This window comes from Tamandua tetradactyla, chromosome 4, assembly GCF_023851605.1.
Source record: "Tamandua tetradactyla isolate mTamTet1 chromosome 4, mTamTet1.pri, whole genome shotgun sequence".
NCBI classification, from domain to species: Eukaryota; Metazoa; Chordata; class Mammalia; order Pilosa; family Myrmecophagidae; genus Tamandua; species Tamandua tetradactyla.
In genome coordinates, this window is record NC_135330.1 from 70,550,832 (window position 1) to 70,567,287 (window position 16,456).

The 16,456-nt window shown below is 40.9% G+C and overlaps 1 protein-coding gene, 1 long non-coding RNA gene and 1 pseudogene across 3 annotated transcripts in view; 1 reads left to right on the forward strand and 2 right to left on the reverse strand.

The window, feature by feature from the left end:
* Positions 1 to 6,139, reverse strand: part of LOC143679053 (uncharacterized) — a 51,548-nt gene extending 45,409 nt beyond the window's left edge. For both annotated transcript variants that reach the window (XR_013173531.1, XR_013173530.1), the window contains exon 1: positions 4,804 to 6,139. This is a non-coding gene — a long non-coding RNA (uncharacterized LOC143679053). The remainder of the gene's footprint in view (positions 1 to 4,803) is intronic.
* Positions 2,910 to 3,766, reverse strand: LOC143679052 (chloride intracellular channel protein 4 pseudogene; annotated as a pseudogene).
* An 866-nt stretch (positions 6,140 to 7,005) lies between the features above and the next one.
* SLC30A1 (solute carrier family 30 member 1) lies at positions 7,006 to 14,168 on the forward strand. Its single transcript, XM_077157752.1, has 2 exons — positions 7,006 to 7,693; positions 9,362 to 14,168. The coding sequence occupies exons 1-2, from the start codon at positions 7,072 to 7,074 to the stop codon at positions 10,261 to 10,263; spliced, it is 1,524 nt and encodes a 507-aa protein (XP_077013867.1). The 5' UTR covers positions 7,006 to 7,071; the 3' UTR covers positions 10,264 to 14,168.
* The last annotated feature ends 2,288 nt before the right edge of the window (positions 14,169 to 16,456 follow it).

A 16,456-nucleotide genomic window follows, 5' to 3' on the forward strand; every position in this document is an offset into this window, starting at 1 on the left:
TTCTAGACCTACAGCTTGGGTTGATGATCTGCAGGTTAGCTGTACATATACTGCTTGAGCTAAGGAGTGCCAGGCTGGAGGAGGGAGATGGCATTGAAAGCAAGGACAAGTCCAGAAGGCGCCGAGATTTCAAGGGTTTGTGTTAACTGCTTGACTTTTATTCAAATTGGCAGTCTCTTTCCAAAGGGAACATTATTAGAGTATGCTGGGTTTAGTTGCTTTGGAGCTAAGCAAGTTATCAGGAGAGTTCTCAAGAATTAGGAGGAATAGTAGTCCAAGTCATTTTACTAACCTGGGCCACATCCTCGAGGGTTGTTGGTGAATACAGGCACCACTGCCTTCATTTTAATCCGTCCCTGGCTGGGTTAACACAATTGCTGGGACAATCAGCTGGAAAGTGAAAAACTCGAGTCAAGGTACCAAAGTATTTTGCCTACACAATGGAAGGGGAAAGAAAAGTTTAGTTTATTGGATTAAAATGTTTTGCTGTTATGGAAATGAAAGGACTCTGTCTGGGAATTCTTGAATATAATTTTTTCCCCTACCCCCTCCCATCATGAAAGAATAAAATAGAATGTCTGGGAAAAGGCTAAGAAGAGCTTAAAAACTGCCTGCACAAAATAGGTCCTCACTAAGTGTCCTTTGAGTTGAATTGAACCCATGAATCTATTTTCGTGTGGCTCTAAACATTTCCCAATTCAGTCTGTCTAGTTATTGAAGGATTGGCTACCCTGCTTGCTGAATATCTCCCCTATTTGGATCTCCTTACAGGTTCTTCACTTCCAAATCCATTTGGAAGGATTTTTTTTTTTTAAACAATAGGAATAGTGCAGGTCCCAATAAGGATAAAATGAGCAAAGCATTAGTCCGCTCTTCCAGCTGCCCCCTGACCATTTCCACAAGAATATTTCCATCCACAGGCAGCTTCCCAATTTCTATATAAGAGGTGGTTAGGCAGGACAAACTGTTTGGCAGGACGTTTGAAGCTGTGTTTATATATGATTGGAAAGCGTCAGTTGTCAAATTCGGTGCATTAAAAAGGGAGCTCAATATTTTCCTCTTAAAACTAGCTCCTCACTGCATCCCCCATCCCCACTTCCTCATCTGTTTAAGGCAATATCTTCCTGTCAGTCAGGTTAGAAACATTGGAACTCTCTTTGTTTAATTCTCCCTGGCTCTTTCCCTTTTGATATCCGATTAGTCATCAAATCCTATCAATTCTTCCTTTATAATGCCTTGGAAACTTTTCAAGTTTCCTTTTTTTGTAGAATTACAGAAAATCATGATGAAAGTACAGAGTTCCCATACATACACACTCATACACACGGAGTTTACCCTATTATTAACTTTTTTTTTTTTTGGTATGCTGAATGGCCAGTTACATTTCATTCTTTTTCCATGTGAGTATCCCGATATTGCAGCACCATTTGTTGAATTTTGTTTGTTTGCTTGCTTTTGTTTTGTTTTGTTTTGGGGAAATGCACGGACCAGGAATCGAACCCGGGTCTCCTGCATGGCAGATGAGAATTCTACCACTGAACTACACTTGCACCCCCTTTTGTTACCTTTTTGCATTAGTGTAGTACCTTTGCTATTACTATATTATGAACTATAGTCTGAAATTTACAAAACAGTTCATTCTTTGTGTTGTACAGTTCTGTTTGCTTTTTAAATTTTCATTCTGGTAAAATATATACAACATAAAATTTCCCATTTTAGCCACTTTCAAGTATACAATTCAAAGGTATTAAATAAATTCACAGTGTTGTGCTATCGCCACCACCCATTACTAAAACTTTTCTAAAACCCTATACAACTTTGTCCCCTTAATCATTAACTCCCCGTTCCTCACCTACCTTCCTGACCCTGCTAATATGCATTCTAATTTCTGACTATAAATTTGCATATTCTAATTATATCATATAAATAAGATCATACAATATTTGTCCTTTTGTGTCTGGCCTATTTCATTCACTATGGTATCTTCAAGGTTCATCCATGTTGTCTCAAGTATCAGAACTTCATTCTTTTTGTGTGTGTGTTTGTGTGAGCTTTAGAAACAAAATTTTACTTAATGTTTGCCCCCCACACACATTTCTTAGGTTAAATTCTGCATGTGTTATTTCTTACACTACTAATCCTTGCACTGCTACAGCTAAATATTGGTTTATGTAGTATTGCTAAAAGATCTAAAAACAACAAAGGTCTATGTTTACCAAGAAAAAAAGATCTTTTAAAAATAAAAACAAAATGGAAGAAAGCGATAATGTTCCAAATGAATGGCACTGGGCAAATTACATATAATAAATAACAGATTTAGACAGAGTATCCTTATTCTTTCATTAGGATAAAATGCTTAAGGAAGATCTTGAGACTACCATACCCTTCCTCTAAACTTTCAGCTTTTACATAGTATCAGATGTTACAACTAGTGTAAAGGATAAATGCTTTTAGGTCAAAATACAAAGCTATCTGCAAAGCAAACTAGCAAAATCTGTAGTGACTGTTTGTAAAAAGTTCTCTTTGTTGGTGGTAATAGCCTTGAGTATATACCCAGGATAGACTAAATTGAAACAGAATGTTTCTGATACAATAGCAATTCTTTCATATACTTTTACTAAATACTATAAAAATCCAAAAATGCATAAACATCGGTTGTAACATGCATCATGCAGCAGTTCGGGGCAGACTAATGAAATCATGGCTGCCATATTAACAGTGAAACATTGCACATAAAGGTTAAAATAAATTGGGTAGATGGAAACCCTAGTTGTCAATGGGGGGGAGGGGTAAGGAGTATGGTATGTATGAGCTTTTCTTTTTTATTTCTTTTTCTGGAGTGATGCAAATGTTCAAAAAATGATCATGGTGATGAATACACAACTATGTGATGATATCGTGAGCCACAGACTATACACCATATAGAAATGTTTGTATGTTAAGAATGTTTGTATGTTGTTTTATCAATAAAAATATATTTTTTTAAGTTCTGTCATTTATACACAGTGTACGGTGAGAGCTCCAGAGAGATGGCAAACCACCTCTAAATTAAAAAGCTTATGATGGAATGTCTTTTGGCTCTATCACTATATGCTATTTCAACCTCCTTATCACAGGGGCAAGTATTAGTGAACTCTTTCCTACTATAAGCATTAGCTGAGAACCTCCAGATGCCGGTCATACATAGTTCTCCATACTATCCTCACCAATTTCATCAGATATTCATTGAGCTTCTGCAGTGTTTTCAAGAACCTCGTGCCAGTGGTTCATTAGCCTTGGACCTTGAATTCTTGATATATGCATAGAATTTGGCAAAGATGTCCAGTCCAGCAGTATTTCATTCTGGGTGTTTTGGCGAAAGCTCTAAGTACTTGAGAGGGCACAAGCCTTGAAATTCCTCAGTCTTATTTACATCCGTTTTGACTTCAGTGTTGAAAGTTATAAATGGTGGGTGGGTCCCAGCAGCCAAGTTCTGCAGGTCTGCAGGCTTCCTCCTCAGGTCAACAGTCACGACACTAAATACAACTCCTTTGAGCCAAAGAATCATGAAGAGCCTCTGGGAAAAGGGGAAGTTTCCTATGGCTTCACCACCACTGAAAGCCTTGAGAAAGAGTTCATGACAGGCTCTTTGTCCTCCTCCTTCAGTCTTCTCAGTAGCATGGACAACTTCACAGCAAGTTCCACTGGGCTCGACTGGACTCCAAGGACTGCTGCTGCTGCTCCAGTGCTGCTTTCGCTGCAGCTGGTGCCTTGCTGTGCTTCCCTCAAGACTTCTCACAGTGGGCGTCCCGCCAAAGCACTGCCCCATTCCCAACCCTTCATTCCTTTTAATGGCAGAATAATATTCCATTGCATGAACATAACACAATTTATTCACCCACTGATGAACTCTTGGGTTGCTTTCAACTTTGGCAATTGTGAATAATGCTGCTGTGAACACTCGTGTGCAAACATCTGTTTGAGCCCCCGCTTTTAATACTTTTGTGTATATCCTTAGAAGTGGGATTGCTGGGTCAAATGGTTAATCCTATACTTAACTTTCTTGAAACTGCCAACTGTTTTGCATAGCGACCGCATCAGTGTATTCTCACCAACAATGCACTATGTTCCCATTTCTCTGTATCCTCACCAACACTTGTTTTCCTTTTTTTTTTTTAACCACAGCCATTCTAAAGGGTGTGCAGTGGTATCTCATTATAGTTTTAATTTGCATTTCCCCAATGCCTAATGTTGTTTTCACAGTGACAAAGCAAAGATCAGAACCCAAGTTTCTCCTACTTGAAGTCTGTACTCTCTAAGTAGTACTTAGATAAGCACATCTTTACATGTATTTATTGGTCATTTGTTTATCTTCTTTGGAGAAATGTCTACTTAAGTCATTTTGCCCATTTTTTAATTGGGTTGTCTTAGTCGTTGAGCTGTAGGAGTTCTTTAAATATTCTAAATAATAAACCCTTATCAGATAGATGGTTTGCAAATAGTTTCTCTTATTCTGTAAGACGTGTCTTCACTTTCTGGATTATGTCCTTTGATGAAGTCCAATTTATTTTTCTTTAGTTGCTTGTACTTTTGGTGTAACATCCAAAAGCAAAGCAGAAATAGAGGACAAGGATCCAGTTCCCCATGCTGGATGGGGAGAAGAAAAACACAAACTCAGACACAAGTCAGAGAAATGTTACAAGAAGAATAAAAATATTAAGAAGTGCAAAACAATATAGCTCCAAACAAGCCTTAATTGCGATGCTGAGACAGTGGCTGGCACTGCTTCTGTCTTGTAGAAATCCAGAGCAGTTGGGATCTTACCTCTGTTCAGGAGCTGTGGTGAAGCCTTGGGGTGTTCGAGTCAGGCCACTCTGATGATTCCAGCCGTGACTCCACCTTAGAATCAGGAAGTCTTCCTTTCCAGATTAACTAATACCCGCTCTGAGCACAGTATACACACATTCATTCTAAACTAGTGTTAGCACAGTTTATCAAGAGTACTTCATCATAATTTTTAAAGTATGTGTTTATATTTTACCACCACTTTGACAGAAGCTTATTTTTTTGTATTCTTACTGCCCCACCCCTCCCCATAGCAACCAACATGGAGTTCTGGGTTTGTAGTCTATAAGGAATATGTTTGTTATGTCATAGGGTCTTAGAATTTTAGAGTCAGAAGGAATCCTAGAGTTCCTCTAACATGAGCCTTTATTTTATAGACGAAGTAACAGGCCCAGAGAGATCAGGCAACCTGCCCAAAATCACACAGCTGGATAGTGATGACAAAATTGTATGGAGAAAGCCGTGGGAACCCCTCAGAGCCAAAACAAAAAAACATCCTCTTAAGTATCCTCTTGGTTGAAATTTGAAATCCCCACCACGGCAATTGATCCAGATAGCTGATTAAGCGTCTAGTTCATTAGTTTTGACCTAATACAAACTAAAGCCCATTTGCCCTAAGCCTGCCCCTATAAGATGGGCAAACCCTGGTTCAAGCAGTAGTAGTCAAGCCAATTTCCTTTCTCTGTCTATAAAAATCCTTTGCCATCCCTAGAACCCCCAAGCTACTTTCGTTTTGGCTTCCTTCGCTGCAGCAAAACTTTAATGTCCCAAATAAAATGCCATGATCTGCATAATCGACTCTGACTGGACCTTCACAGTGACAAAGCAGAGACCAGAACCCAAGTTTCTCCTACTCGAAGTCTGTACCCTCAGTAGTATTTTGATAATCAATGACAGAAATATCTGACTTTACACCAGGTCTCCTTCGGATGGCGGTGGTCGTGGCATTAGGGGTGATTGACTTTACTGAAACATTTACAAACATTCGGCTCACACCACCGGCAAGAGCCGGGAAGGAGTACCACCTTAGCTCGACGTTAAGCAGGGTCACAAATTTCTGGCAGCGCTTGTTGATGAGCCTGTGGGCCGACGGCCTAGCCCAAGCTTTTCTGACAGAAGGGAGCACCCTGGGGCCCCACGCGCAGGGGCTCCCCCTACCGGGCCCTCCCCGGCTGCGGTCTGTCACACAGCGGCCCGCCCCCACGTGGACTCGGCTCACAGGATCAAAGTCGGGTTGCTGCCGGGTCCCCGCAGGTGTGCGAAGGACCGCGGGGACCCGAAGCGCGGGAGCAGAGATCCCGCAGCGCCTGGGAGGGCCCCGCCGGCCCCGCCCCGCCCCACCCCTCCCCCATCCCACGCTCGCTGCACGCGGCCCGCGCCCCACCACCCTCCCCCGGACGCCCGCCGCTGCACCCGGCCGGGGCCCCCGGCCCACGCCCGGCTCCTGGAGGGAAAGACCCCGCCCCCATCGGTTGAAGTCTCGACCCCGCCCCCTCCAGCCCCGCCGTGCCGCCGTCCAGTGGCGAGCGCGGGTGGGAGGGGCGCAGCGGCTGTCGTGAGGGGGCCCTGACCAATGGGGAAGCGTGCCGGGCCTAGTGGGAGGAGCGTCGGGGCCTTGTCACGCTCGGGTCCGTGTGAAAACGGGGGTTCCGAGTGCAAAGCAAAGTTTTTTTGTAAACCGTCTGCAAAGGCGGGGGGGCGAAGAAGGCGCCCGAGACCGGGCCGAGTGCAGCTGCCGTGGTCGCCGCCTCTTAAGCTACTCAGCCGTCGGCTCTTCTGTCCGGCCGAACCACCGCGGAGGAGACTAGCGCCGAAAGGTCGCAGATGCTCGGAGTCCTCTGGAGGCGGAGCTGCCCTTCGCCCGCCGCCGCCGCCCGCCTGCTCCTGCTGCTGCTGGTGTTTCTCGTCCCCCGGCTCCGGGAGCCACGGCTCCCCGCCGCCACCGTCGCCGCCTCCTTCATCGCACGGTTGTGGGTGTGGGGACTCTGGCTCTGGGCCGGGCCTTGGCGCCGGCTCCGAGGACATTCGCCTGAGGAGCTGCGCGCCGCCGGCCCGCCGAGGACGCCCGCAGGTTCGGGGCTCGGTGGCTTGACCCGGGGCTCGCCCCCGTCCGGCTGCGGGAGCCCCTCTGCGGTTCCCCGAGCGGCCGGGCTCGGGCGGTGCGAGCGCCGCGCCTCCCGCCCTCCGCGCTTCGCCGCCGCCTAAGGAGTGACCCCGCCGAGCCTGGCGGGCCCCTCAGCCGCGGCCATGGGGTGCTGGGGTCGGAACCGGGGCCGGCTGCTGTGCATGCTGATGCTGACCTTCATGTTCATGGTTCTGGAGGTGGTGGTGAGCCGGGTGACCTCGTCCCTGGCGATGCTCTCCGACTCCTTCCACATGCTGTCGGACGTGCTGGCTCTGGTGGTGGCGCTGGTGGCCGAGCGCTTCGCCCGGCGGACCCACGCCACCCAGAAGAACACGTTCGGCTGGATCCGGGCTGAGGTGATGGGGGCTCTGGTGAACGCCATCTTCCTGACCGGCCTCTGCTTCGCCATCCTGCTGGAGGCCATCGAGCGCTTCATCGAACCGCACGAGATGCAGCAGCCGCTGGTGGTCCTCGGAGTCGGCGTGGTCGGGCTGCTGGTCAACGTGCTGGGGCTCTGCCTCTTCCACCACCACAGCGGCTTCGGCAAGGACGCCGGCCACGGCCACTCGCACGGGGGTCACGGCCACAGCCACGGCCTCGCTAAGGGGGTCCGCGGCAAGAGCAGCCGCCCCGGGGACAGCGACACCGACGGCACCCGGAGCGAACAGGGGCCTGATCAGGAGGAGACGAACACCCTCGTGTCCAACAGCAGCAACTCCAACGGGATGAAAGTGGACCGGACAGGTGAGGAAAGAAAGTCGCCGCCGCAGGTGGTTGGGTCGAGGAGCCGCAACCCTAGGCTGGCCCTGGGCGAGGCGGCCCGCACGCCCCCTGGTGCCGGAGCCAGGCGCGCCGCCGCGGTCCGGCAGGCTGCTCCCGGGTCCCGCACCCGCCCCAAAAGACCGGCAAATGTCTCTCCGCTTCTGCCGGCGGGTGAGGGGCCGGGGTGGGCCTTGGAGGTGCAGGGGTGGACGGCGGGTCGAAGAGTAGGGGCAGGGGCAGGAGGTGAGCGGTGGCCCGCTACGACCCGCCGCTGGCCTGGGCGGCCTTTACAGGAGAATGTCATGTTTAGGTTTTAGCGTGTTCAGGAATGATTCCTAATGAAATTTCGTGGTCCTCCTGGGAAACGCGAGAAAGCCAATCCCCAGTATGTCCTTGGTTGTCGGGGGTTTGAACTCTTGGGCTGCAAAGTAGATTCTTATGCCCATTAAACAAGTTTCATAATATTGCATTCAAAGCATAGCTAGCATTTAATGCCTTCCCAAACTCCAAAAGTCTAGTTAAAGGTTTCTTTTATGGACGGCAGTGCATGTGTCAGTTAATTGACCCCTAATCCTGCAAACCATCGGCTGCTGACCTGCCTGGGCATATTTAACATTTACTGCACTTAGTCATTTTCATAATCGTGCTAAAATAAAAGTGATGGTAATTTATTTGTCTGTTTTTTTAATAGAAGCTTTTCATTCTCATAGTAAGGGCTCTTGAAGGAAATCTGGAAAGTATAGAACTGTTGAAAGGAAATAGAAAAAAGCATTTAGCTCGTGCCCCACTGCGCAAATGCAATGGCTGTTAATTTGGTGTATTTCCTTCCAATATTTTCCCATTTATATTAATTAATTCTAGCTGTTTCGTATTGCATAGGCAATTTTCCTTTTTTCAAAGTCCAGGAGATCGTGTTCATACAATACAAGTTGAACGCAGCAAAGGTGCAGTATGTAGGATTTCCTCCCACCCCTACTCAGCAGGGTGATCCAAAAAATTAAACTTCTCTGGTGTGTATAAATCTTTTTAAGGTTAGTATTTTGGGTTTAAGAGCTAGAAGGGGGAAGGTAGTGATCATCTAGTTCTGTCCTTTCTGAAGTAGCCTGTGATTATTGATAGATTCATATTGTTAATTTGTCAAGTTCTAAACCCCTCCCCACAAAGAGGCTATATCTTCTATGTTCATGATAAAAGTGTAAAAGTTAAAATTGATTTTATTCTCAAACTATTGAACTTAGTGACTACAATTAGAGGCCAGTGTCAAATCAGGCAGTTTGTAATAATAGACTCATCCATAGCTGCATTTAACTTTGGGTAATGGTGTTCAATTTTATGTTTCCTTTTTGTATATGCCAAGAAGTCTAGCAGAGTAAGTGCAGGACTCCACCTCCATAGAAAAGATATACTTTTTGGAAGGGGAAAGGGCATGAGGAGGGTGGGTGGTTATGAGAGCAGGGAAGCAGTATCATCTTAATGACTTAATTTAACCCTCGCCATTATGTCCTGGCTTGTTCCCAGTATGTCAATTTATATTAAATTACCTTGAGCAGATTTTTAAAATGGTTCTTTGTGAAAAATTTGGCACCTCTGGTTGAAGTTTTATGAAAACACTTTAAATGTATTTGATACAAAATTTCTATTCCTTTACAGAGCCAGAAAAATCCAGAAATGATTCAGTGGAAGTACAGGTGAATGGCAATCTTATCAAAGAATCTGACCGTATGGATTTGGAAGAAGATGATAAACCTGGACAACTTAACATGCGTGGAGTTTTTCTACATGTCTTTGGAGATGCCTTGGGTTCAGTGATTGTAGTAGTAAATGCGTTGGTCTTTTACTTTTCTTGGAAAGGTTGCCCTGAAGGGGAGTTCTGTGTGAACCCATGTACCCCTGACCCCTGCAAAGCATTTGTAGAAATAATTAATAGTACTCATGCTCCAGTTTATGAGGCTGGTCCTTGCTGGGTGCTATATTTAGATCCAACTCTTTGTATTGTAATGGTTTGTATACTTCTTTACACAACTTATCCATTACTTAAGGAATCTGCTCTTATCCTTTTGCAAACTGTTCCGAAACAAATTGATATCAGAAATTTGATAAAAGAACTTCGAAATGTTGAAGGAGTTGAGGAAGTTCATGAATTACATGTTTGGCAACTTGCTGGAAGCAGAATCATTGCCACTGCTCACATAAAATGTGAAGATCCGACATCGTACATGCAAGTGGCTAAAATCATTAAAGACGTCTTTCATAATCACGGAATTCATGCTACTACCATTCAGCCTGAATTTGCTAGTGTAGGCTCTAAATCAAGTGTAGTCCCATGTGAGCTTGCCTGCAGAACTCAGTGTGCTTTGAAGCAATGTTGTGGGACACGACCACAAGCCCCTTCTGGAAAGGATGCGGAAAAGGCCCCAACACTTAGCATTTCTTGTTTAGAACTTAGTGACAATCTAGAGAAGAAGCCTAGGAGGACTAAAGTTGAAAGCATCCCTGCTGTTGTGATAGAGATAAAAAAATTGCCAAACAACCAACCTGAATCGTCTTTGTAAGTCTTGGAAAGGGTGATATTTGACTTTTGCTTTAAACTGCAAGAGGAAAAAGACTCCATTGAATTCTAAGTTTGCCAAGTAGTGTAATTGAAGTCCTTGTTCTGGTCACACAGTTTAATTCTATTTTTGTAAGAACATAATGGAACTGCATAACAGAGTTCTATATTACAACTTTGTGATTATTAGTGCAGAGTACAGCTATGCTGTAACAATTTTGGAAAGCCAGTTTTAACACTATGTTACATTTTTGTTTTGAGTAAGTATAAACCTTATATACCATAATGATGTTTGATTTCAGTTTTCCCATGGTAAAAATTAATTAAGGGGGATAAATAAAATTGTTAATGGAATTTTTCTACTTTTCTTTCCCCCCATCGTTGTACTTTTGTTTCTTAGAATTTTAATTGCTGGAACTTTAAATCATCAACCATTTTTTTCCTTTGATATTTTAGGTAATATTTACTTGTCCTTTGAGATCATTACATGGCATAATGGCAGCATATTATAAGAGTGACTCATGGATATTCTTTTTTTTTCTTCTAATGGAGTATTTATAATACTAAAGATTAGTTACTATCCCATGTTCTATATTGCTGAGTATTATCCTAATAAATGGTGAGATAATCAACAAATTGTGACTATAGTTTACACATATAATAGGGCATGTTTGAGAGCAGGGAAGAAAGTTTACCAAACTAAAACTGTTGTATATTAACATTCAGAAGACGTTTTTAAATTTGAGAATTTCACCTCATGTTTTCTTTTACCAAATTTAGTAAAAAACATGTTCACCAGCATTACTTTGAAAGATTGAAATTAGAAACAGTGAGCTGAAAGTTTACTCACAAAATATAAACAGTAAATATTTTTAACGTTGTTAAATTTAATCAAATAATTACATGTTAAAAGCAAGCTATTAAATTGTAATCTTTTAAATTGTGGGTATTAAAGAAAAAGTTATTTTCAAAGTTAAAGTCATTTCATGGTGACCAACCATGAATGATTTAAATGGAGCTTTCTAAGCATAACCAGTAATGCTTGTGCTTTGCTAACAACAACTGACATGGGAGTTAAAAAGAAATCGGAGGTTGATGCAATTTGGCTATTAAATTCTTAGAAAGCAAGACTAATAATTAAGGCTAGGTGCTGTAAGTCATCCTGTCTTGACTTTGCTCAGATCTTCTAGTAGTGGTTTATTTTTGCAAAGATGCTACATAATTTACACAGGAAATTGTTCTTGACTATTTCATTGTTGCTATGGATTTCAAATCCATATGCAAATATTATTTTAGGGTATTAAGTTGTATTTTTCTCAATAGAGTGTTTTGCTTTGTGAAGAAACTGTAGATTTGTGTCCTCAAATGGATGAATATTAATATCAGTTATCATGTATAGCTCTATTTTTCTAGAAATGAGGTGTCTTGACTACTTCAGTAACTTTTATAGCTGACTACTTTTGGGATGGCTACCTTTTGGGATTTGAAAATAATTCATTGTTTAATGGGTCTTAAAATTAAAGCATTGGAATTTGACAGTTACTTTTTAAAGGGATGATCTTTGTGGTAGACTGTTTTATTTCCCCCTTACTATGCGCCTATTGCTGGCAATGGGCCTATTTAAAAACAGCCAGTTTTTCCAATGAGAATGAAGTCATTTTAGGAACATAGTTTATAAGTTTACATTTACTATAAGGGGCCAAAACCATAATCTACCAGTTTGCAATACATCTTGATCTTTTACTACTCTTATCTGGTATTGTGTAATTCAGTTCCTAAAGTGGTAGTTACCTTGAATTTTGCAAAAATTAGTTTTTTGTTGTGTGTGTGTTTTTTTAACATAAAACTGGGGGATCTCATTATGTGGTGAAAAAGAGAGAAAGCTACGAATTGTACTGTATCATGTACATTCCTGATTTAACCACAGAACATTTTCTTAACACTTTAAACCACAGAACATTTTAGTAAGATCTCAAAAGAGTTTATATTATATAAACATTTCAGTAATGATACAATAGGATAACTGGCAAAATGTATTACATTCAAATGGAGTTTTCTTCATAAATGCTCTATTTAGGGTCTGTTCCTTAAAGATGGTGTATTATCTAAGGATAAGACATGATCTGAATGAGGATTTTTTTAAATGCTAGTATGCATGAGACAAGGGCTGTTTTTTTCCATACATTCTTTGAAGGTAACAGCCTTTTTTTTTTTCAATAATTATTTTTAAGTAGCTTGTATGTAACAAAGTGTTACCATAGGATTCTCTTTTTCAAAGGATTGTGTCATAATAACAAAATCAGTGGGCACTGACTCACCTTTTGAGTTTTAACAGAATTATTTATTTCTTTATGATGCACTTTCTAATCCATTTTTAGCTATATTAGCGTAACCTTAAAGAAACATGCTTTTATAATTTAAATATTGTGGGATTTAAGTGTCATTCCCAAAGTTTATTCCTTTCTAAAAGAAAATGAGGGAAATACCCTGAATTATTAGGAGACTTAAACCCAATATTTAAATATGCTGTTTTATAGCACTGCATCAGTAATAGGAGTTGCATCTCTCCTACTGGCTCTTTTATATTTGAGCAAGATCGGTGTATTTAGAATATGTGTTTAGAAACTTGTCTGTTTTCTCAGTTTAGTCAGAAGGAGGTGCTGCATGTGCCTGAATTAAAACCAACCCAGAAAAATTTCCAAGCCAAATGCAGCCTTAGTGATGAGAGAGATTTAATTCTCCACTGTCACCTTTCAGCTTATATGATTGTTTAACTTACATTAGTTTTTTTTTAAAGGTATCTGCATGGTTAAAAAAAAAAGTATGGACCAGAATCTGAAAAAAAAAAAAATCAAACAAAAATTCCTCAAAAACTTTGCTGTATTGTATTTTAACAGTTTAGGAAACAGTATGTTGAATACCCAAGGTATGTAATTTGAGTAGGAAAAATGTCTATCAAGTGCACCCTAGAACATCACTATAAGTAGAAGAACGCTATGTTAATGTGTTTGTATCTTATTAACATCCTCAATTAATTCTGAATTTTTGAAAGTTTTGAGAGAAAAGAGCTATGGAATCTAATGTGAAGTATTTGGTAGGTTAACTGGTATTGAGTTGAAGATTTTTACTGTTTAGAAGCAGAAATCATTTGAATGATACAGATGCCATTCACCTGCTGTCTTAAGATGTTCACACACACAAATATGGAGAGTAATTCTACAATATAAACATTTATTTTAATGTTGAGTTTCAGTTAAGTCATAAAACAGTGTTAAAACTCTTAGGGAAGGTGGAGGGTTTTTTTGGTTTGTTTGTTGCTGTTTTGATTGAAGCTGTCAAACATGGTGTTTGACCATATTTGACATGGGAATTGTAATAGCACCATTTTAATGTATCTCTACCGATATTAGGTGGCAATGCTATTTGTTTTACTAACAAGCTCTGGAATGTTTAGCAGTCATTTTCACTGGCACAAGAGCCTTTTGTATGTTATTCAATTTAAACTTTTAAACCAAAAATTTTATGGTCCAGTGTCTTTGACCAAAAGATGCTGAAGGGAATGTAACATACAATTAATATGTGGTTATATATAAAAAGACACAAATTGCCATGTTATGGTTCTGCCTTGAAACAGCACAATGAAGTTTATCAGTGTATGCTGTAATTCTTTATGAAAATTTCATATTGTATTGTTCTTGTGTCTGCTGTTGCCTGTCCTTTTGGCCAGATGTGGCACAGTTAAATGCAGTTATCATCTCATTAAGTGCAGATGCAGATCAAATGTCTTTAGTGCTACAGCATTTTACCTAACTTTTTGTATGTTCAATGACTGTGTGTTATTTTCCAAAGCTGTTCCTACCTCACCATGAGGCTTTATGGATTGTTATGTATTATAAATGTTATATATGAGACAGACTACTGTGTTTCTTCTCGTTTATTAAAAGTCATAAGTAGAAAAATAAACTAATTTTAATATCTACTTCATCGTTTTGTGCAAATGGCCTCCCCTGCTATGACAGGTTTGGTTATGTAGAAGAGTGATGGACTTCAGGTATAAGGGAAATTGCAGCTTAAACAGGGGTTATTGGTATGCAGAGTAACTGAGTTACAGGATAGTGGTGGGGAAGAAAACAAACATGGGCAATAATTACAGTAGAAGTTGAAATGGTGACTCATTGCTAAGGCTCACTAATATGAAATACTCAATGGCTGTGAATTTTTGTTGTTAAAAGCATTAGGCTTATAGATATTGTTTATATAGTTATAGGTTAGTTAACCTTCCTTTGGTACTTGCAGTTTATTTATTTGTAAGCACAGCTACTAATAAGGGCTATTAAATATTTTATAATTATATAATCATCTGAAACTATTAAGCCAAGAGTTAGTATATTGGTTTGGCTAAATGAGCCTCAAGACTATCACAAATGTAGTTTGTCCTATAAAAACGATTTCTTTAAAGAACTTACACTTTTAGCTGAGAGACAAACTAGTTGTAAAACCAATTGACAATAAATAGCAGTAGATAGTTGCTCAATGGAACTGACATATTCCAAAGAAAGGGTGAATATTTTGGAAAGGATTCATGTAGGTGGAATTTGAGAGAAGGATTGGGGGTTGATGCATGGTTGATTGGAGCAGAGGCAAAGGGGAATGGAATATGCAGAAGGTTAAGGGTCAAGGGGTAGAAGATTGTAAAAGAGAAGGTTAAAAGTTCTGTGCCTCAATAATGTAAGTACACTGAATGAAGCTGAATGTGAGAAGGATGGAGGGAGGAGGGCTGGGAAGACATATGCACATATGAAACCAAAAGGAAAGAGACGATAAAGACTGAGATGGTTTATTCTAGGAATGCCCAGAGTGTACAATGATAGTGAAAAAATATATAAATTAAAAAATGTTTTTGCAGGAGGAAGAACAAAGGAATGTTAATATTGCAGGGTGTTGAAAATAGATGATCATTCATATTTTAAAACCTCAACTTCTGTGTGAGACGAGCAAAAAAAAATGTTTATTTAGTACAAAATTTATATTTTGCTAGTGCATTTTATAGTATAACTTACATGGGCAGGCTAATTGAACATCACAAGTATATGGAACTTTGAATAGGGCATGAAATTTTGTAGGTTTGTCTAGTGTGATACCCCAATAAATCCTAGAGTGATTGAACAGTGAATAAAGAAATACTTGCAAAATCACCTTCAGGGAATGGCGAGAAAGGGGAAAAATTCATCTTCCCCGTGTTGAGAATTCCTGATATTCTCGCAAGCAGTGGGGACAACCAAATCAACAGGCTGAGCCCTCAATCTTGGGGTTTGTTCATATGAAACTTATCCCTGCAAAAGATAGACTAAGCATACTTAAAATTAGGCCTAAGTAAGTCACCCCCAGAGAACCTCTTCTGTTGCTCAGATGTGGCCTCTCTCTCAGCCAACACGGCAAGCAAACTCACTGTCCTCCCCTTCTCTGCACATGACTCTCGGGGGTATAAACCTCCCTGGCAACATGGGATGGAAATCCTAGAATAAACTGGAACTCAGCATCAAGGGATGGAGAAAACCTTTCGACCAAAGAAGGAAGAGAGAAATGAGACAAAATAAAGTGTCAGTGGCTGAGAGATTCCAAACAGAATTTGAGAGGTTATCCTGGAGGTTGTTCTTATGCATTATATAGATATCACCTTTTTTGTTTAAGATGTATTAGAAAGGCTAGAGGGAAATATCTGAAACTAGAGTTGTCTTTCAGTTGCCATGTTTCTTGAAGATTGTATAATGATATAGCTTTCACAATGTGACTGGGTGATTGTGAAAACCTTGTTTGTCTGATGCTCCTTTTATCTGTGATATGGACAGATGAGTAAAACATATGGATTAAAAATAAATAAATCATAGGTAAAAGAAATGTTCTGTGCCAACCAGTTTACATTTGGTTTTATAGGCAAGGAGGAAGCCATCAATTTTATTTTTTATTTTTTTAAATACGAAAAAACACAAAGCAAATGCAAACATTCCTGTCTTGATCATTCCATTCTACATATATGATCAGTAATTCACAATATCATCACATAGTTGCATATTCATCATCATAATCATTTCTTGAAACATTTGCATCTATTCAGAAAAACGAATAAAAGACAACAGAAAAAAATTTATACATACCATACCCCTTACCCCTCCCTTTCATTGATCACTAGCATTTCA

Excerpts from the sequence above, each read along its gene's own strand:
- SLC30A1 (XM_077157752.1), top strand. The coding sequence starts at position 7,072 with ATGGGGTGCTGGGGTCGGAACCGGGGCCGGCTGCTGTGCATGCTGATG. Across the intron at positions 7,694-9,361 it reads GATGAAAGTGGACCGGACAG|AGCCAGAAAAATCCAGAAAT; the intron begins GTGAGGAAAGAA and ends ATTCCTTTACAG.